Source organism: Cygnus atratus, chromosome 1 (genome assembly GCF_013377495.2).
Source record: "Cygnus atratus isolate AKBS03 ecotype Queensland, Australia chromosome 1, CAtr_DNAZoo_HiC_assembly, whole genome shotgun sequence".
Lineage (NCBI taxonomy): Eukaryota > Metazoa > Chordata > Aves > Anseriformes > Anatidae > Cygnus > Cygnus atratus.
Window position 1 is genome coordinate 165751740 of NC_066362.1, and position 23779 is coordinate 165775518.

At 35.3% G+C, this 23779-nt stretch overlaps 1 protein-coding gene across 3 annotated transcripts in view; it reads right to left on the reverse strand.

The window, feature by feature from the left end:
- The window catches only part of PIBF1 (progesterone immunomodulatory binding factor 1), a 126808-nt gene that overhangs the window by 23355 nt on the left and 79674 nt on the right, over nucleotides 1-23779 (reverse strand). For all 3 annotated transcript variants that reach the window (XM_035561224.2, XM_035561227.2, XM_035561225.2), the window contains exons 13-15: nucleotides 16809-16899; nucleotides 11958-12060; nucleotides 7711-7841 (exon numbers count right to left, since the gene is read on the reverse strand). In XM_035561224.2, coding sequence (XP_035417117.1) covers nucleotides 7711-7841; nucleotides 11958-12060; nucleotides 16809-16899 — 325 coding nt within the window. The remainder of the gene's footprint in view (nucleotides 1-7710; nucleotides 7842-11957; nucleotides 12061-16808; nucleotides 16900-23779) is intronic.

The window sequence follows — 23779 nt, forward strand, 5'->3', positions numbered from 1 at the left end:
GGTTCTACACAGCAATTCATCTAATACAATTAAATGTATTTTCACAGTTAGCCCAAACAACAGATTTCAACAATAAATCTCACACTAATGCATACATAATTTTGTTTTGTTAAAAGACATATTTTTTCTTATTAGAATCAATGTTATATACACCATTATCGTGACTTAACTAAATAGATTTTGCAATATAAACTGTAATATAAATCAACAACGATGCAAAATGCAACTCTGCATATGGAATGCAAATATGGAGGACTGAATCAGGTCATGAGTTCAAAAGCAAATGTATTAAAATCTTATAAATTGAACTGGGCAATTACATATATTGCAGACATAAATTATTCAGTATTCCCAATATTTAAACAAGAAATAATCAACAGAATAAATCAACATTTTCTTTAATTGTCTGTGTATCATTTGTTAGTTTTAAATGAACAACATCATCATCCTTTGTCCCACAGATTTTCTGGCAGTTCCTTACCAGCTCTGTACTGTAAATTATGACTGTCAATTACTTCTAGGCATCCACTAGAATTCAGAAAAATTGTATACTTTGGCCAAATTGGTTTTTTTTTGCTTTACTGAGTTATTTAAAAGGAAAGTATTAACATTTATGAAAAACTACAAAGATATTACAGTATTTTCAAGAATGTTATTTTCTGTGATGTTTTTAATCATGATGAAATTGCTGTACTATGATTTTCCTGGGTTCATTTGTTATAACTTACTGATATGAAAGTTTTTCTTGGATTTCTGTACTTCCTAAGAGAAGAAACCAACCCATTTAGAGAATGACTCACAAATGTATTAGAAAAGCAACAATAAAAAATTCCTGTATGTCTTAAATAGTGTACTGAATAAGCATGTACGTCAGTATTCATGACTAACCAGAAATTCACGTTCAAGGTTTAATTTCATCCACAGAGTAGAACCCATTCTAGTTATACTAGTTGCACATTCTGAAAGAACATGACACAACTGATCCATGTGGAGCAGCCTCAGCATTGTTCTGATTTTCTTTGTTTATGGTCAAATATAGGAATTAGACTGCTATTGTAAATCAGTAGCACTTAATGTGTTTTCTGTCATGTATAAAACCCCTATGAATATAGAATTACCAAATCAACTGCAGACTTCAGATTTAGTAATTTTGCAATACTTATGCTTTTTCATCATTGCAGACAGAAGAAAATAATTCATACACTTCTGAAAGAATACTGCAAAAGAGGCATATATAACAGAGTGAGAAAGCAGAGTTATCAGAAATAACGTTAATAAATTCACACTTGTAATGACTAAGTAAAACTTCCTGAAAGTTCAGTTTGGGGAAGAAGAATGAACATTTCCCTGTTAAGAAAATGTTCTGAACAGGCATCTTGGATGTAAATGGTCAACGTGGTTCTAACTTTAAGCCATCTCACACTTCCATCAGCAAGCAGTTTAAACTAATCCATTTCTAATTTGCAGTGCAACAAATCTGAGAGCAGTTCATTTACAGTTCATTTCAGCTGACCTAAATGGCAACTGCTGCTGAAAGATCATCCCTCGCTATCCCTAACCACAAAATGGTACTGCCTCTCTTTGCGTTGGTACTAGAAAAATTGTGACCTCACGAGTAGGTCGCTTTACTGACCTGGATGAACACTGGAGTTTTTTTTAAAGTCATTTTTCATGTGGATCACCAACTTGATTCACCAAACACAGTGGAAACCTAAGGCTGAGCATAAGACTGCCCCATTTGGTGACAGCGTGTCTTAACTGTCTCACTATGATCTTGAAACCATAACCTATGAGTCTAGACAAACCAGCTTCTTGTAGCTGAGCTCAAGGGTTTTGACTTCCACCTGAAGACACAGGATCTTAACCTTTTTTAACTCACCATATTTTCAAGTTTTCATGGTGCGGAGATGTGTTTAAGCATTAAACAGCACTGTATCAAAAAAAAAAAAATCTTCCAATGACTTGAACAGTCAGTCTTGGGTGAAAAAACATGTGAATGCTTGGGAGAAATGGACTGTGTTGGGATGATCTAATATCCTTTGAGTAATTTAACAGCACAAACAGCTGTTCTGAAACTGAAGGGCAAGTGTAGACCTTGCTGTGCTCAACAGTCCCAGCCACTGGCTGTTCCATTCTGAGTGTGGGGAAGGTGCCCTTTGTGATATATCATGTAAGTCCAAATATCCCCCCAAAAGTCCGGTTGGAGAATTAACAAATAAACAGCTCATGCTTCTCCTGTGTACTCAGGTTTCCAGAGGGGGAAAAAAAAATGCCTAGGAGAACATGCAATTTCGTTCCACCATGCTTTCAAGACCTACTCAGGCATGAATCCAAGGACCATGAGCACAGGACTTACCAGGGAATACACTTGTCTCATACACACCCATTGCTCATAGCAACCACTGGCTTGTTTTGTTTTGCTTTCCTCAGGATCTACAGGCAATGTAGCTTGGATATCATAAGAAAGACATTTTTAGGTGACGTGTTTTTTTTTTCTGGAGAATGAATATTAGCATTTCCCAGTCTCAGACTTTTAAAACCCTTTTGAATTTGGGCAACTGAGGCATCATTAAATTTTTGATCCAAGTATACCAGCTACTGGCCTCTACAGAAGCTTCTATTATTAGATATTCAGGATAATAAGTTTATGTTGGACACACTAAATAAACATGGATTTATGTATTACTGGATTTTATTATTGCTTCTATTCAGTTTGACGAAATGTAGGTTTCTTTTTCAGAGAATCGTGCATTCCAAATGCTTTATGAAATAAGGATTGTCTCTTTCTGTTACTTTTAAGTTAGAGCAAGATAAAGTTGAAAATCAAAGTTCAATCTTGGTGTTTTTTTTCACATTTTATGTTCATATCCAAATATTACTGTCAAAACGATCAAATCTAAAAATAGTATATGAGAAGGCTTTGTACATAAAATTGAACCTACAACGTGGGTATATTCCATCTCTGCAAATTACTGATGATTAGCTCAGAGAAGGCAGCTAGTTTTGAAAGTTTAAGTTGAGTTTTCTTTATTAACTCATGTAGTTAAAAAGGGAGGTATAAAAATTCTTCAAATATAAGTTCTTCAGAAGAGATCTCTCACTGTGCAGCTAAATAATGACAGATCAAATTTTTAAAGACATTTAGAAGACTGCTGTTTAATGATTTCAATTGGAGTGCTTCAGGTGGTGTAAGAACTCCTGTCTGAACAGTGTCCAAACTGAAAAAGAATTACTTTTTTAAATTGTAAAAGATAAATCTAAAAAAACAACCACAACCTTTTTTTAAGTTGTACTTTTTAAAGTTGTAATACAGGTCAGAAAACATATATTTGTAGAAAAAAAATATATAGTTGTACAAACGTTGTTTAAAAGGCCAATTGCAGTAGTGTTTGGATAGATGATGCACGTTACACAGAATGGTACTATTCTCATAAAAACCTCATTGCTCATTCTGTGATGGGAAAAACTCAACTAACACTGTATGCTGAGCTTTATAATATTTGAATGGCAATTAGAAAACCCCAAATGTTTAGGTAAGAAACATTTCAGTATATAGCTTCTTAGTTAGCAAAATCCTTGTACTGCTTCTAGGTTTGCCACACAGTTAGGCTTTTGAGGAGTGCTTTTGGATAAGTGAGCTACTTTTAAAACTAGCAATTGGTATTGAGAAATGTGAGTACATTTAAAATAAATACCTTCTCTTTATGAATGAAGTCCTGTTTAATGTCGCCAGTTATTTATATACCTAGATGTTTTAGCAGAAAACTATGTACCAAAACTACAATTACTTCACTACACACCTAAGAATGAAATCCATAGTCTTATTTTCCCACAGCATGACATCGTTACAAGGCATTTCTTTTCAAAAGGAGTGCTAAATGTGGTGTTTTCATTTCTGGTTAAAGAACTGCATACTCAAGAGCTTTTTTATAATACAAAGCAGTCATCCACATACATACAACTGCTCTTATTAACCATCACTATTTAATTTTATTAATGAAAGTGCTATTTGAACTAACATAAATGAGAGGTTATTTAATAGAATATCTTGATATATGTGGACCATCTAAAAATTCATCCTGTAGATGCCTTGATTATTCAAGACCAGAGATTTTGTTACTGAAGTATATCTGCAGATACATGGCTGAGCACACAAGCATTCAAGGTAGCTCCCAATTGTACCTCAGTTCTCTCCACTGCAGAATGCCAGCACAGTGGACGGCCTGTCCAGGAAAATTCTATGGTGGATGGGGAGGACAGCAGTAGTGATCATAGGCAATATTTGAAAGAGCTTTGATTACCCCTAAGTAACCTTTTCTCTCATCTTTGAGTGGCAGCAAACATGCACCTTCACACATGAAGTTAAGCAGTAGCACCACAGAACCATGACAACCTGGAGATGGGTCCCTAAGTTGTTCATGGAAATAACTAACAGCATTGACAGCTGCTCATCTAAGCATTTACCCCAACCAGAATAGCTCTTACAGTTCATGGTAAAGGTATGGCTAAAGATCCACAGAACTGTGTGGAAGGTATTCTGAACAGAAACATTTCTCAGCAAGCCACCAAAGTAGCTCCAGATCTGATGGAATATATTACTTTCAAGCCTTGATTCACTCTGGTACATATTTTGACCATTCCTCTTCTTTCAACTTGCCAGCTATTGACACAAGCAACCTTGAATACTATTTGAACAATACTGAAATAGTTTCTTCTGTGTATGGAAGACATTTAGCCTTAGTTCTAGAGGTATGAAGCTTATACATAAGGACACATAAGCATCTCTGGGTAAAGTGGACCTTGAAGACCATGCTGGAAGTAAACTTGGATGGATCTTGGATGGACTTCTCAAGAGTCATATTAAAAGGATCTGTCTGAGTCTATTCCACTCTTCTTCTACTCTCAAAAATATTCTACTTACAAACCAACAAAAAGTTGTTTGATAAACTAAGAAAGAGTGTTAGGAATATAGTTGTCTAAATCTTTTTATATAGCAGAGCTTTACTTGGAATACATTTGGTAGGGATTATCATTAATTTATCTAAATCATATTCTGATTCAGTTCTGCAATAGCTGGGAGCCAAAATGTTCCACAAAATATCCACTGAAATTACCTACAGGATATTTTAATTTTAATATAATTTTAATTCCATTTTAATTTTAATTTAATCTAAATCAGTAGATATACTGAATCATTAGTAGATACAAAAGGTTATCCTGACAGAAGATTGCTGGAATATGATGGTTTTCTGGTTAGAGATCCCTTCCTCTACATTTGATGCCAGTTACAGATATAGAAAAGCAAATGACCAACATTATATGGAAAAGCAAACAACCAACATTATCAAGTTTATACATGATTATGATTTCTCCAGTGCTTGAGGAACTCTCAGCTAACGATTTAGGAAATTTGTTTTAAACATGTAGTTATCAACAACGAATTTAAGGACTACTAACATGTACAAAAAGGCATAGAGATTAGGCTGTTTCCAATAATTTCACTGGGCTATGAAACTGGCAAAACTGAGGTAAAACTGTGATAAGGGAATATTAGACGTTTCAGTTTAAAAGGAATATTGAAAACTACAGGAAAAAGGTTCTTACTAAAACATCTGATGTGTAAAGTGTTATCTTCTTGCTAGAAAACCATTAAGGATAAAAATAGTTTCTTGTCAGGCCACAATTTCGTTTACAGAAAGACTGACCGATGGTGAGCACACCCCAGCTTGCCACAGGTGGGTATTGCTAGTATATGTTTACCATGGATGCTCACTGTGTGGTGCAGATACATTTTCCTCCCTAACCTTAAGGAACTTTAAGAGGCCAAAAATCAGTGGAGACTAACAGGCATCTCTGACAAATAATTCACTCCATCACAAATCTGAATTATTTTTTGGAGATGCTACTTCCTCCATGGGCTACTAAGGAAAGCTAACATGACCAGGTTCCCAATTTAAGTGCCTTAACTTGTAGGCTAAATTTAGGAAGAATATCTGGGCATACAGATTATTTGTGATGAGCTACAAAAATTGAAGAGAATAAATGCTAATAAGGCATTTAAGTTCTTATATATTTTAATAGCATGAAACATATATTTTTCAGAAATGAACTGACCAATCTACTGTTAAACACCTATAATGACTTCATATGAAGAAATGTAGGACTGAAAATGTTCTGATGTTTACTTTTTCCTAGCTTTTGAGAGACTTTTGGAGTATACAAATAGTAAACTACTGCTACATGAATAGTAAAAAAAAAAAAAAAAAAAAAAAGTTTTCAAGTCACCTATACCTGAAAACTTAATTTGCTACTGACCAATTCTTTGATTATTTTATTCACAATTAGAAGGTAAGACCTTGCATATGGAGATATTATTGTGATTTCTCATCTTCTGGAAAAATATAATTTATCTTTGAGGTTTTTGCTGTAATATATCAAGTCTAGGAACATAATAAAACACTTTTTTCTGGAATAAAATTAAATAATCTATTCTTACTGAATTAAAAATAAGCCCAGTGAAACATACCCTGTCAGGGACTATGAGTGAAGATTTCAGATATTTCTAAATATTATTTTTAGTATAGTTTTATTTGTATAATAAGCCTTTTTAGGTATTCATCCTTAAGGTTTAGCAAACGCTGTCCCAAACAATCCAAACACTCTGAATGAATGCGTAAGGAAATGGCCTCAAGTTGCACCAGTGGAAGTTCAGACTGGATATTAGGAAGAATTTCTTCATGGAAACGGTGGTTAGGCATTGGAACAGGATGACACAGGAAGTGGAGATGTTGCCATCCCTGGAGGTATTTAAGAGACATGTGGCTGTGGTACTTAGGAACACAGTTTAATGATAGACTTGGGTCCACCACCTCGTAGTGTTAGGTTGATGGTGGGGCTTGATTTTATGGGTCTTTTCCAACCTGACTGGTTCTATGATTCTATATGTAAGACACTATGTAGGATTAAGTATTTAGCTATGGTAAGACTTACTTTTTCTATTCTCATTGCTTTAACAGATTTATTGGAAAAACTGTGTTTTTATTTGCGTTAATGTTTCATAATTATTACCATGTGCATTTCCTAAACTAAGACACCGCAAAAATGCCTAACAGATAAAACATTTATTCTTCTGTAGTGCAGTGGGACACAGCTATCCACTTCCTTGAAAATCAGGTGGCAAATTATTTTACAACAGTTTAGCTGGGAACCAAATGGTAAACACAGTTTATAAAGGTATTTGATGGTGGGAAATTGCGCAGTGATCTGAGAGTTCTGACAGCTGGACAGAACAGCAAATCAGAGTCTACACTACATGAAGCCTGCTCATGTCACACCTGAGTTACTTTTTGCTAGTAGACTAATCTTATGTTTCTGTGATTTTATTTCTTTATTTTTACTTTTGTACATCTAGTATGTCATTCTTTCCTTCTACTCTTCTGAATTTTCCTGTACTTCCTGAGAACTCTTCTCAACTCCAGATTCATTTTAAACCTGACTCCCTCATTCCTTCTTTTCCAAACCTAAAGCCTATTTTTATGACTGTATAAGAGAATTCACAGATGCTAGAGTTCCAGCATAAAAACTGGACTTAGTCAGTGATGGAGTGTCTACATCTGCTACTTTATGGACAATAACATATTTTTTTCTAATGATAAATACATAAATTATTTTAATTTCAATTTAAAATAAAGAAACAGTAATTTTTATTACCTGACATCTTTTTCAAGTTGTGCAATACGTTCCTTCTGTAGACTTATTTGAGAATCTCTCTGTTGCACAGTTTCAATGAGGTATTTATATGGCTGTTGAACTTGACTCAACAAAGAATTTGCTCTGTCAAGCTAACAAAAAAAAGCATTACTAATTTTAAAATTTATAAGGCACAATGATGTCTTTATTATTGAATCATAATCAATTGTTACCAATTGCATAATAATATAAAAACCAAACCTGTTAACTCACAAAATTGCAACAAACTATATAATTTCACTACAATCATGCTACCAGCGTCTATATTCCCCTAGTTTGCATATTTCAGTGTTTTAATGTAACAGCTTCCATTTATGAAAAAAGGAGTATACAGAAGGCCTCCGTTTGTTCGCTGTATTGACCACAAGTGACATATTTTTAAAATAATATACTCTCACAACGGAATTTTCATGTTGGAAATTGAATCTAAATAAAGACACAATAATAATGGAAAAAAGTCCCTTCTTCTTTAATCGATTGCTGTATATGAACTGTAAAATCCAACAGGATGTTTAACAGAGTAGTATAAAAGACCTGTCATACCTACGCATAGGAAATGAACCTTTCTAGCCTTATTCCCTGCACAAATTAGGATCACTAGGAATAAAGCAATAAGATGCAATGCTAAATATTAATTGATATGGTTTGTATCCTGAGCAGTGTAACAATAGCATTCACTAAACGATATACAGAATTAAGATCAAACATCCAGATTTTAGTAGTTTCAGTTGCTGGAGTACATACAAGTCAAGAACACTAACCAGATTTGAAAGAAAATAAATTAAAATATTTTAAAGTTTAGATATAAACAGCTCTAATGGAATGAATTTAATCATTAAGCTTTCCAATTAGTTTATAAAATTTCTGAATAGATTACACAATCTGCATTTGCCAAATCAGACTCAGGAGCAAGTTGTGCTATACACTGTTGTTCCAAAAAAGAAGAAAAACAAAACAAAACAAAACGAAATACCCACCTTCCTACAGAACTAGCCTAAGTAACATTTCAGGACTTTCATAAGGTCATATTTTTCTCTCATTCCCAAATTTTCAAAACAAGAGGCTATGTTGCCTAAGTGCTTTTCCTTCCTTCTCTGATTCCATTATATTTTATTGAAGTTTTACTATAATACTCTCTACTCTGTCAAATGTACAAAGAACTTGCAATGTAATGGTTCGTATTTATTAAAAAACAGAATTTGGACAAAACTTTGCTTGTTCAACATACTGACCTTTTTAAAAGGAGACTTATCTTCACCTCATGTTTTAAAAAGTGTAATGAAAGAAACTAACATTGCATATCTTAAAATTCATACGAATCTTTAAATATTTAAATAAATTAGTTAAAGAAGTTACTCTAGTCCACAGTGAAATTCCAATTTCATTGTAGAGAAGTAAAAATAAGAGGCAACAATCTTTTTGAAGAAACAAATCTTCAATAAATTGATAAGCAATAAAAAAAATAAGCTATTAGTTTTCTGACAGGAGAAGCTATCAAAGAGATCCATTTCAGGAAGACAACAAAAGGAGTCTTTACATGACATAGAGATAATTTCAAGACATGGAGCATTAATGTCTAGGATGATCTAAAAATATCAGCATAAAACCTTGAGGCTGCCATTAAAGGAGAAACAAAATTAATGCAACTCTTGTTTGGAAGAACCTGTTCCTGATAGCCTAAGAAATTTCAAAGGATTCTGTCATTACAGTGTGAAGTTCCTCGCTGTTCTCCTTGATAAGACTTGAAATACTTCAGTAGGAAAGAACAAGTGAGGTGTTGTAAGCTTGTTTCAATGCTGCTAACTCATCTATTCACTTGTTAATTTTACTAGCTAGAACAGATCACATTTACTAAAAACAGCTATCCCTTCCCCCTCCATAGTGGTGCTTTTCTGCCTAATTTGATTCTATAGACCTAAAAGATATTGTTGTTAAACCATAATAAATTAAGCGCTAAATGCATTTCTTAAATCAGTTTTACTCATATACACATATACAAACGAATTAAGCATTATTATTGAGCAAAAGTATTATTTTTTGTTAGCAACTTGAACTTCTTTCTGCCTAAATTTTGAAAATTCTTATGTGTTCCTGCGTCATTCTTTTAAGACCTGAGAACAGATAAGATTCTGCACACTTAAATAAAGCCTGAAAAACTATAATGGGACTAACTGAAGACTGGTAAGTTTTCTTCAGCAGCTGAGCTTTTCCACTGGGTTCCAACTTTCAAGTGGGTACCATAGTTCCATCAAATGAATTAAAGAATGGAGAAGTGGGTATTTTCTTCTTGGTAAGGCTAAACTTTACAAGAAGATCAATATGATTCCTTTTCTATAAAGCTCTCCTTTGTGTAAACCTCAGCAGCAATTGGCTGAGAATACTCCATAAAAAGAATCTTACAATGAGTACCCATTGTAGTTATTGTAATCTTTTTTCCCCTCTTTATAAAGTTTTTAAAAGGTTGTATCATAAATACTGCAGCAGAATCCAAGTATGGATTCCAGTATGTAATTCAAGTTCAAAACAAAAGTTGGTGCAATCACTTTGTCATCAACTTTCACCTAGATGTCTGAACCAACTGTCAATTGAAGGAATAGTAATGGGCTACCTGAGCATGATGTAGGCTACAGGATCTGTTTTGCTTCTTAAAAATTTTCAAGAAACAAGACACCTTGGTGTAAAAATCCATCCTAGCTCAAGGCATACAGTAAAACTAGCAAACAGAAATTAATTTAACTTTATACATGCTTAATAGGCTTAGTAGCTGTGCATTAGCTATCTGCAAGATATTTAACTTACTACTGAATCACATTCTGATTTAAAATATACAATTATATGACAAAAGATCAAGAAAAGGCTACATGACATCTCATGGAAATTCTTCCAAAAATGACGTGAAGATATTCTAGTGGAATTTAGCAGGAATTTGAATTAAGGTCAGTGATTCTAAATCTTTCATGAGTGATCTAGAAGCAAATGTAAATAAAACCAGTGGTAAGGAGAAATCTATGAAAGTGGAAACAAGACAGTTTTGGGAAATAAAGCACATATTTTATTAATGATAGTGTAAGGGAAATAAAGCACATATTTTATTAATGATAGTGTAAGGCTAACGATAGAAGAAACTACCAAGGATACGACTGGATTTAATCACTTCATGTCTTCAAGTCAAGGACATTTGAAAGGTATATTTTAACCAAATACAAATTACTAACATATAACTGGAAGAATCCATAATAAGTTGTAGTATTAGTCAAAAAAAAATAAACACAAAAACATACACTGTTCATATATATATTCCTCTGAAATTATATATATATAGTTACATATATAAATATAAATACATATAAAATACATAAAATCCAAGTTTTTTAAATATGCAGAAAATTCAAGCATTTGCACTGTAAATAGAAAGATAACTTTCATATAGTTATCAATTTATAATTACTATGGCTTTAAAAATTCAACTGTTAACTGTATTCCCAAAGCAGTTAGCCTGGAAATTTCATATGGTGGCAATATCTAACAGCAAATCTAGCAGTTGTTTGGTTCCTATGAGAAACTTGGAAGACAATCTTAAAAATAATTTAAAAAAATAGTTCTACTTCCAGGAGATTGCAAAATGATTTTTGTTTAGTGTTTATTCTGTGTGTCAGTGTAATATGCGATTTCAGCTATTACATACAGACATTAAAAAGATCATGAAATTTAACTCATTGTAACATTGTCAAAAAGGTTAATTTTAGCTGCTTTTTTTTTAAATGGCTAATGTCAAACATTCCCTAGATTTGTATATTCAAATGACTCAAGAGCTGAACAAAGTACAAAAGGATTTACAGAAATATCTTCAAAAGTGATTTAAGGGCAGAGCTGTGTAAAAAGTAATGAGGTATTCATTGAACAATTAACTATCAAACAGAACAAACTAGTTTGGCTAGCTGGTTTTCTGTTCAGAAATCAGAACGTTGTCTGTCTGGCCTACATTCTTGTGTAGCCTATAAAGTAATCCCTCTTTTGATCTTCATTTCAAAACACAATATAAACTTCTTTGAGAACATTTAACATAGAGTTTTGGTTAATTATGAGGCCATTTTTTTGACATCAAATAGATAATAAACACTGTTTAGAAAATATTACATTTTATGAACAGCTGTTCTGCAATGTTTATAGTTTCTACAGATTTGATTTTTTTTGTAGCAGTAATTTACCTCTTGTGAAATCTGTGTTACTTGTTCCTTCTGATGTTCCAGATCTTTTACAAGCAACGAGTTTTGCTTTTCTAGCTGCAGTAACCTCCTTGCCAAGTGAACACTGTGCCAACAAAAAGCAAGCTCAAGTTGATTTTTTTCCCAAATATGCAAAAGAAATTCTCACAATTATACTTAAGAACTTGATTGCCTTAATTTTTCACCAATATTTAAATATTAATACATAAACTACGCAGTGAAACCAAGCAGAATGGTCAAAGCTTAAAGACCAATGAAAATGTTATAGAATTTAACAGCACTGAAATAACATTCCCATAGTTATGCCATTGTAGTATTTCTTACAAAGTAATTACCTGTATTATTTGTACAATCTATGCAATTGAAATAATCATGTCAGGATGTTTCAATTAATTACGAGCATTTACCTTTTTAGCACTTTAAGTAATCACTTTAAGTGGCTTCTCCTTAAATCAGTTTTAAAAAATACCAATATACATTTTGTAGGGGTACAGCAAAAATGTAATACTTGATCATTTTCTAAACAGAGGCAAAACGTTTTGTCTGACATTTAATATGCTAATTACATGGTATCACCACTTTATTATTATTATTTTTAATAAACTATTTAACAGACCCACAAATTAATTATTCAGCTACTTGAACACCTCATCTTGTTGCATGTTTCGTGTCCAAAATTAGAGAAGTTCATCATCAATTCAAGAGCACTGTTCTATAGACAGCAATGGGAAGATTCAATGGGCAATTGCAGGGCCTATTTCCAGATCTCTAACCTAGCCTTTCAAGTTGTTATTACAGTCATTTAGTCCTATTCAATAGAGTCAGTAGAGCCTGAACATATTCCACTAAAGTGGACTCTTGGACAATGAGCTGAAATGTACTCCAAACTCCATTGACTGTATTGCTTAGAACTCGATTGACTATAATGGGAGGTTAGATGCCAAATCTCTACACTAAACCTATGATGAGATGTCTAAATTTATGTATCCTGGAATGATGGGATTGTAGGATTCAGTAGTTTGGCTACTTATTGTGAAAAATATATCTAGATAAGCTATCGCTGTACCCCTCCATATTTAGGTATTCCAGCAACCAATCTGTTATACAACTATGACACGAGATAATTCGGAGTTCTAAAAATGAGAAAGATACATGGGGCTAATACGCATCCCTTTTTAACGTGCCTTGACCACTCATCTGATGGCTCTACACAACAATCTATCCTTCCAGTCAAATGTGTACCATTTTTCAAAAACTTCTACATCAAAGAAAGGGAGGAGTAACTCCAGATCATAGAATCTGAATGCATACTGTCCATAAATTGAAAATCTAAGACTTTGAGTCTCCATATAAAATACAGCAGTGTTATCTAGTTCTTGACCACAATACTGAACCTACGTGAGCCTAAGTGGCCTACAGCTGACGAACAGGAAAATTTTATTTACCTAAGCTGAGATTTAGACTATGTATAACTAGATGAGTATATATACTTTCTCTGAAAATTTGACCAGTCATAACCACCACCTTTTCCTCAGTAAAAAGGAATACACTTTTAGATTTGGCAGAAGTCTTAATATTCTTCACTTGTGTTATAAACCTACCCTTTCATACAGACAATCTTACTTTCACCTTGTATGTGAGGAATGACCTGAAATTGGCAACAGCATTCACTAAGAGGTTGGTTCTTTCTCAGTTACTCCTACAAGGAGCATCAGACTGTGTAAACATTAACTGAGGGAAAGAGACATCCTCCAAACTAGTTATTCAGAGTTTTGTTTAAGAGATATGAGATTGTTAGGATCCCATCCAGTACAAACCAGAAAACAACCACTTCTCTAATATCTCTAGTTAGGGACCTTATGCATTAGTCTTTTTATGCATTAGTTTTCATATTTTTTCCAGCTACAACTATTCAGTGAACTTAACCTGAATTTTGAGTATTTAAAGATAAGCACAAGCATGTATTTCAAGTATGCTTTTCAATATGTATTTTGACTACCTTAAATTTAAAGCAAAAGGGACAAAGGTACTGTATCTCCAAAGACTGGAAAACTTTGATTCCGACTACAACAGAAAATTATGCAGTGCTCAAGGATGTGATAACTGTTAGCAAACCACTAGAGTATCCCTGCTAGCATTCTGGCACTTGCTAATTTACACTCTCCCAAACAGTTTCTATGCACAGTGGAGGGGTTAGTGTGGGCCAGCAAGCATTACTGTTAAGTAGTTCTCATGCAGTTAACTTACGCTGAGAGTTCAATTTGAGAGTAAGTGGGCTACTACATGCCATTTTGTCTCAATGCTTGAGAATGTTCCCAGATGGGTTTAATATGCTAGTATGGATTTACAGTGCCTATGCCCAAAGACATGAAATAGCACAGAAAAAGTAGAAGCAAAGAGGTATAGACTCCATGATGCACTATGCTTGAATAGATAAGTTTTGTATAAAGTTTTAATCTGACACTGAAGTGTGTGTTGTGAATTTAGAAGAGCTCTTCATTTAGGATTCCAAAGGTCTGGAATTAAAAACCAGATTATTATTCACATTTGGAATAGATTCTCTTTCCAGAGAGTAGAAAATGTACCTGTAGTTATTTAATTGCTCTAAACATAAAAGTTGGTGTCAGAGAGACTTTGCTTTCAAGATTTGGAGCCAAAGGCATCACACACTTTTTCTACATGGCAGCTATCCTTGAGTCAGAACAGCAGCAAGTAGACCATACAGACACATTTATGGCTTTTTTAAGGTTCTTAATTTTTGAAGATAAAGAAAATCTATGAAGTCTCCAACATCATTATGAAGAATTGAAATTAGCTTTATCTGTCAATGTCTTTTGGAAAAAAAAAAAAGGAGTTATGATGCATACATTCTTACAGAGCCACTTCTAAGCTCAGGAACTTATCTTCTAAACATTTCTGAAATCCCAGTTTACTGATCATCAGATTCATCATTCAAAAGTGATTTAGAAGAATCCTTGAACGTGTACATAACCTGCATCTAATAAATCCGAACCTAACATGGTAGGAAAAAAGAAGGAAACTCAGAAAGCTGCTGAAACTCAGAAAAGTTCCCAAACTATTGACAGAGGAGGAAGGAACTGAAATTTTAGGCAAAGATGCTCCCACTAGTCTCCTAAAACAGACATACAACAAGGTTATGGATTTTTTTTTCCTTTTTTGCTTGAATTTTATGCAGTATAAAAAGAAATCTTACTAGGAAACAATCTGATGAGGCATAAAAATGCAAAAGAGTAAACTAAGCTACGCCAAACTTAAGTACTACATAAAAACTTTATGATTTGTGACAGCAATATGCAACTCAGTGCATGACAGGTCTAATATGACTGACAGTATTGACAACACTTACTTGAAAAACAAGTATAAACTATGGAAGAGACAGTATGCAGCCCATAAATCTTTGCTGCAAAAATGAAGAGGCCATCATTTGTCCTTACTTCTCATCAGTAACTATCATAGTGTATTACTGTCCTAAAGGACATTAAATCTTCTTTTTATTGGAGAAGGTGGGGGGGGCAGGAGGTTAAGAGGGCAAAACCAACTAAACACACATTTGTAGCAAAACCAAACAAACAGCCATACATGACAAAAGCTGCACTTCCAGCTCCTGAAACACAGATAGCTGAATGCTAGATATATATCCTGTGGAGTTGTGCGACATGTTTATCTTGTCTCTATTCCAATGTGTCCACCAATAATGGTGGGGTTTCTCATTTTGATGGAAGAAAGTGTGGTCAAAGTCTAACACTAACACAAATTACAGTGTACTTTCCTGCATTCAAGCAAATTGTAGGCACACTCAAAATGCAAAGAATGAGTCTAATACTGAGAGAACAACCTTCTTAATTGTTGTCTTCTCTGTCAGGCTGGAGACAAAAAAAAACATGTTACTCTGACCTGATATTGTAGAGGATGTGGAATCTTCATCTATAATCAGAACTTAACTGTAAAAGGTCTTGAGCAATTGGATTTGCTCTGAGCAGGGTGTTGGACCCCACTGACCTTTACATGCTTCTTCCAACCTAAATCACCCCACTACTCCATGACTTTAATCTTAGGTTATGTTTTCTTTTTATACTATATGGATATATTTTGAACAACCAAGTATTTTTTTTGCTTAAGAATAAGTTTAAGAATATTATAAATCATATAAAATATTGTAAATAAAACTACATTCCCTATCTTTCACAGTGAGATGTACACAGCTGTGTACACATTATGCACGCAATGAACTATTCAAATGTCACCATTATTTCTTAAAGATAATGCATACTGTAAATTTATTATTTTAAAATTACTATGATCAAGAGCTATGCTATTTAGCCTACATGTCATTTTTATTTATTGATCAAATAGGATCAGAGCAAACTTAAACATGTAATCAGAATCAAACACTGTGGGTGTTAAGATGAAGCAAGACGCTCTGAAACTCTGGCCTTCTTAATTTCCTGACAGATATGTTTTTGTTGCAAATAAACAAAATAATTTTGAAGGTATTAAAGAACTTATTTCCTTTTATATATATATATGAAGAATGTAACTAGTATGTTTTTATAGCTGCTTAGTTTTTATACAATTAAAATTAATCTTTCTGAAAAATAAGAAAAAAATCTTAATCTAGAAAAATATCTGTATGCTCATTAATATATATAAACCACATTAACAGGTCCTACTCTTCACTTTATTTCTGTATTCTTAAGTCATTAAAATGACTCTTTATGTTAACCAAACTGGCTAGTTTCTAACATAGAACATACTACACACATCTTCATTTACATTATCTTGAACAAGTAAATTCAGGAGCCACCTATTTACCTTTGCTTTAGTCGTCTTTTGGCTGTTGTAGGAACATTAGCACCATAACCATATGAGAAGAGAACCCTTTCAGCTTCAACTTCATCTTCCACTGCAAAAAAATCCAGAAAGGTAATACTATTAAGGTGTCCTTTGAAGAATACAATTACAGTGTAAGAACTTACAAACTTCTAAGTGATTCTATTTATAATTATATACGTGCACTTTTTTTTTTCTAGAAGATAGATTTTCAGTTGTTGTAAAGTGACACAACCTTTTGGGCTTTAGCTGAACAGTTTTGTTGACAATTAGCATTAATACAGTGCCATACATTCACTTTATGAGACTGGCAGGCTTTTCACTTTTTATTTTTGAATTAACATAGGACTTAATAAAAAAGTAATAAATAATATAAAAGTAGGAAAAATAAAAAATAAAAAAAGAGGTCAGTGCCCTGGAATATTCACTACCGGTATGGTCACAAAATAGAAAGTAATATTACAAGCTTAATTCAGCAGAACAAAGATATGTTGCTGTTCGTTTTTTCTAAATAATGCATTTTCTGTGCATACATGAGAAAGTAGATGAAGATAAAATTAGGGAGTGCTGGACATAAACAAGTCCATGGGATCAGAAGAGACAAATCCAAGGTTGCTAAGAGAGCTGGTGTCACTGCAAGGCTGCTCACCATCACTGAAAGACTGTGATGATCAGAAATTTCTGATAATCTGAGGAAAACAAATACCATACCCATCTTCAAAGAGGGCAAGAAAGAGATTCTGTGAAATGATAAACCAGTCAGTCTCTCGTCAGTCTCTGTTAAAGTTATGAAGCTAATTTCCCTACTTCCAAGTATGGACAAGAACACGGTTGGGAACAGGTTGCAAAAACAAATCATGTCTGACTAACCCGATAAACGTCTGTGATGAAATGAGTGGTAGTAAGAGGGAGACGCAGAAGTTGTTCACCTTGACAAGTGTAAAGACAAAACCTTTGATACAGTCTCTCATAATATCCTTAAAGCCAAACCAGCATCCATTGGGTGGGTGGAAAATTGGATGGACCTTTGGTCTCAAATTAGTCATACGAAGTCCAACTTTGAGTCAGTCATTCAATACTGGCATCTCTCAGGTGTTAATACTGCTCAAAATCTTTACTAACAATGCAGACGATGGGATACTGTGCACCTTCAGCAAGTTTCAGAAAGATACCAGATTGGGGAGGTGGTATCATGGACTGTGGAACAGGGCTGCTATTCACAGGGACCTCTACAGGCTGGAAAAATTGACTGACAATAACCTTAAAGTTAAGCAGAGGCAAATACAGAGTCCCAAATCTGGGATGGAGTAAGTCCAGACACTAGCACAGGCTCTGGGCTGACTGTATAAAAAGCAGCTTTGCAGGAAAAGATTTAAGGTTTTGGGTGGACAAGCTGACCATGAATCAACTTGTAGGAAACAAGGCCAACTGCATTAGCAAGAGTGCACACTGCTAGTCAAAGGATATGATCCTTCTATTCAGTACTTGTGAGACTACATGTGGAATTCTATGTACAGTTTTGGGCTCCCCCATGCATGGAAGACATTGCTGTATTGAGTCCAGCAGAGGGTCACCAAGACCATAAAGGACCCACAGTACATGATTTACAAAGAGAGGCTGAGAAAGATCTTCTTGCTGTCTCACACTACCAAACAGGAAGCTACAGTGAAAAGACAGACTTTTCTCAGAAGTGTGCAGTTAGGACAAGAGGCAATGACCTTAAGTAGGAACACAGAAATTTCTGACTAGATAAAAGGAGAGAGGTTTTTATTATGAGGGTGGTCAGATATTGCAACAGGTTGCTAGGAAAGGTAGTTGAATCCCCATTTCTGGAGACATTTACAACTTGACTAGATAAGTTTCTTAAGCAACCTGATGGACCTGCTTTGAGCAGAGGTTGGACTAGATGACCTCTAGGGGCCTCTTGCAACATCCACTATTCTGTAATTTGCAGGCTGTCTTCTGAATTTACCACATAAACCAATTATGATATTTTGCAAATATCAATACTTTGCGATAACAATTATTTTAGCTAAATACTTACTTTGAACTTCAAAAATGAAAGTTTGAAATTCTAATTATAAAAGCAACACGATAAATGCATGTTGTGGTTTAGCCCGGCTGGCAGCCAAACACCACACAGCCGTTCGCTCACCCTCCCCCCTCCCTCTCCGGGATGGGGGAGAGAAACGGGAAAGTGAAGCCTGTGAGTTGAGATAACGACAGTTTATTAAGACAGGAAAAATAATAATAATAATAATAATAATAATAATAATAATAATAATAATAGTATTAATAGTAATATTGTGTACAAAATAAGTGATGCACAATGCAATTGCTCACCACCCGTTGACCGATGCCCAGCCTATCCCCGAGCAGCCGCCCCCCCACCCCGGCTAGCCACCCCTATATATTGTTCAGCATGACGTCAGATGGTATGGAATACCCCTTTGGCCAGTTTGGGTCAGCTGTCCTGGGTCTGTCCCCTCCCAGCTCCTGCTGCACCCCCAGCCTGCTCGCTAGCAGGACAGAGCGAGAAGCTGAGAAGTCCTTGGCTTGGTGTAAGCATTGCTCTACAACAATTAAAACATCAGCATGTTATCAGCGCTCTTCTCATCCTAATCCAAAACATAACACCCTGCCAGCTACTAGGAGGAAAATTAACTCTGTCCTACCTGAAACCAGGACAATGCAACAGTTTGAACATTAAGTTCATTCTAGTAGTGCACAAGATGACTAAGAAATTCAATTTTACTGATAAGCTCTTCAGCCTAAATCAACAGTTTTCTAAGTATTTTCACTTTTAATATTCATGATATAGTCCAGGGCTTAGACTTAGCTAGCTTTGTAATGCATCTGGAAATGGCTGTGCATATTGTCGTTAGCAGTAGTAACAGTAAGTTGCAAACTGTAACAGTGACCCATTAATCTCCAAATATTCCCCTATCACCAGACATAAAACCAATCTGTCTCCTACAATGAGACTCCAAACATTTTGCCACCTCATCAGTCCCATGCTCCTTACATGTCCTGCTCCCACATGCTGAACTTGACTTGTAGTCTCGAAGCAGCAAACTACTGCTGAGCATAGCTTCCAGTAACACCTGATCAATTAGCAACTGTCTGTGTCAACGTGCTTCTTTCATGGCTTCAACAAGCACCTCCACAGAAGCAGAATTAGGGGATGCTTCCTCTTTTGCCACCATTTGGCAAAGCTCACTGACTTTATGCCATTTGCATACCCCTGACACAACATTTACTACAATTTGGAAACCTTTAATATTAACTGAAACCCTTCATGAAAATACAAAAAAAAGTTGTCAACTTAATTAGTATTACCCATTGGCCTTTTTCTTATCATTATTGACAACAACATTAACTGTAGTGTGCCTCTAAAATAGAATTTATGAGACAACATAGAATCACAGAATATCCTGAGTTGGAAGGGACCCACAAGGATCATTGGGTCCGACTCCTGGTTCCACACAGGACCACCCAAAAATCAGACCGTATGTCTGAGAGTGTTGTCCAAACACTTCTTGACCTCCAGCAGGCTCTGTGCTGTGACCACTGCCCTGAGGAGCCTGTCGCAGTGCCCGACCACCCTCTGGGTGCAGAACCTTTCCCTAACACCCAGCCTGACCCTCCCCTGTCCCAGCTCCATGCCGTTCCCTCGGGTCCTGTTGCTGTCCCCAGAGAGCAGAGCTCAGCGCCTGCCCCTCCGCTCCCCTCGTGAGGGAGCTGCAGGCCGCCATGAGGCCTCCCCTCAGCCTGCTCTGCTCTGGGCTGAACAAACCAAGGGACCTCAGCTGCTTCTCACATGTCTTGCCCACTAGACCCTCCACCATCTTTGTTGCATGCTGTAGTATAATTGAATATTGTAAATTTAACAACTGCATACTATTCTAAATATTTATTGGCAGATGAACTCATCCAAACAAAGCAGATCTAACCTAACATCTAAATTTTAAGCAAATTGAGATTATATGATGTGTAAAAATAGAAGATAAACTAAATCTCATGAAGTTCTACAAAGCCAAGTGCAAGGTCCTACGCCTGGGCCAGGGCAATCCCAAGCACAAATACAGGCTGGTCAGAGCATGGATTGAGAGCAGCCCTGAGGAGAAGGAGCTGGGTTGTTGGTTTACAAGAAGCTGAATATGAACTGGCAATGTGCACTTGCAGCCCAGAAAGCCAACCATATCCTGGGCTGCATCAAAAGAAGCGTGTCCAGCAGGTCAAGGGATGTGATTCTCCCCTTCTGCTCTGGTCTTTTGAGATCCCACCTGGAGTGCTGTGTTCAGCTCTGGGGTCCCCAACACAAGAGGGACATGGCCCTACTAGAATGAGTCCAGAGGAGGGCCACAAGGATGATCAGAGAGAGGGCTGGAGCACCTCTCCTATGAAGAGAGTATGAGGGAGTTGGGGTTGTTCAGCCTGGAGAAGAGAAGGCTTCAGGGAGACCTTACTGCGGCCTCCCAATACCTAAAGGGGGCCTACAAGAAAGCAGGAGGGGACTCGTTGTCAGGGAGTGGAGTGATAGGACAAGGGGGAATGGTATTAAACTAAAAAAGGGTAGATTTAGATATTAGGAAGAAAATCTTTATTCAGAGAGTGGTGAGGCACTGGAACAGGTTGCCCAGAGAAGCTGTGGATGCCCCATCCCTGGAGGTGTTTAAGGCCAGGTTGGATGGGGCTTTGGGCAACCTGGTCTAGTGGGAGGTGTTCCTTCCCATGGCAGGGGGTGAACTAGGTGATCTATAAGGTCCCTTCCAACCCAAACCATTCTATGATTCTATGAAAAACAATATAGAAATTCCAGTAAGTAGGACAGAAAAACTTGACTGTTGTGGAATTAAGAAGGCACCAGAACTTCAGATTTTTAAGGCTTAGTTACGATAGGAAATTTCTCAGGGGCTGAAATACCTCAGGTGGTGAAAAACATAAAAATAACTTAATCCACCTTTCTCACAAACCACCTTTTTGGTTACAAGTTCAGGGCTGTATTTCTTAGAAAAGTGTCAATGAGATTCTACTCAATAAATCCATAACTGTCAGTACTGCCCACATAAATGTCAGATCAGGAAGACACACACCAAAAAATTTGGAAATATAGTAGATATCAAGCCAAAGAAGCATTCTGTATTGGTATGTGCTTGTGTCATCTTGTTTTTTGTCCTTTCAGGCTGTTCACCTGACATCGTGATATAAAACGTACATTTTTGCTAGTGAGGGGAAACTCTTATTACTGTCATTTTTCACACTACTTAGCAAAAAAGTATGATTGTGAGGATATCGATAGTCTCAATCTTTTTCTTAAAAAGCTCCAAGCACTAGGAAGCAAGACAATCAAATGACTAGTCTACAACAAAAATCCTTCAACATGGAGATTTTACCCTGAAAAGGAAGAAGAGAGAGATGCCAAGAAAGTTTACTGTTGATATTCATGTGGAAACCACTCAAATGCTTTAAGGAGTGGCTATACAAATTCTTGATAGTTTCCTGAAGAGGCTGTTTCATGTTATTTCAATATTAATAAAGTGAGGCATGATGAGGGAATAAAAGTCAAAATTCAGTGATCTTTTCCACATGCACATTCTCCAAAGTAAAAAGTTTATATGATTATATGACAAAATATACCTTGAACATGAAAATGCACAGCTTACTAAAAAGTCCAGAGAATCCAATGCTCACCCCTAACCGCTCAGCACCCCCACATAGTGTAAAACAGCAGAAACTTCATAACTCAAGTAGAGGAAAAAAAATCACATAGTATTGAAATGTAAAGAAGTGTTTAGTTTATCTTCTCTGAAATACTGATTGGAGCATTTCTAGAACACATTAAATTTGAAAATAATGGTATTTCCTTTCGTTCAAATATTTTTGACCTTTAGTTTTGACATGTAAATGCTAGGACTTAATTTGAGACACAGGGGGAAGTATGTCCGTATTCTCTAAGTATTTTTAAAAAAGAAATGTCTTTTTTTTTTTTTCCGATTTGCCTCAGAAGTTCACCTTGGTGCTGGAATTCAGTGTTAACTAGTATCACCCTTAAATTTCAGTGTCAAAGATACAATAACAATAGTAAGAAAAAACAAAGTTATTGAAACATATTAAAATAATATTGTACTATAACTCCCCTTTTTCCTCCAACAGAATCAGAAAATAAACAGTGGTTATATATAAATGAACCAGTACATTTGTAAACTTTAATTTCTTTAAATCATATTCTGTATCTTATAATGTAAATTATATTTAAAACACATTAGACTATTTAGCAAGAAGTTAAGAATTATTCAGTTCTGTAAAAATCTTTACTGCCATCATAAGATCAGTAAGAAAATGTAAATTCATGTAAAAACAAACAAACAAACAAACAACAGTATTCTGAACCTAATTTTCTTCTTGGGGAAAAAATAGTTAAGGCCAAAAAAATCTGCATTAATACATAAATACTCCTTAGGCAAGTTCATACATACTTTAAAAACAAAAACATGTTACTTACTAAAACATAAGCATGTATATAGCAAACATACTTATGGTCAGACTGGAACCTTTGGGTTGTCATGCCATTCTATAGTGTATAAAATGAATAAAAGTATGCACACTGTAGCTACTGAAAGACTGCCAGGTGTCACTATACCCCAGTAATATATGCATAGCTATATACACTACTGTTTGCATATAAAACATATACAACTATCTTCTACCTGGAAAACATTATTTAAAAATTGTAATTATTTTTCTGAGAAGGAAAGGAAGACAGAAGGACAAGGAAATATATAGATTAGTTTGAAATCTTAAAAATAGTCTAATCTGTTCACACACTGGCTAAAAGACCTCAAGATGAGAGTCTTAGTTTTGAATTAGAAAGCACTTGCTTTGTGGATTCGCTCAAGCTAAGAATCATATCAATAGGGATTTCACAGAAATTCTACTATATTTGAGAATAG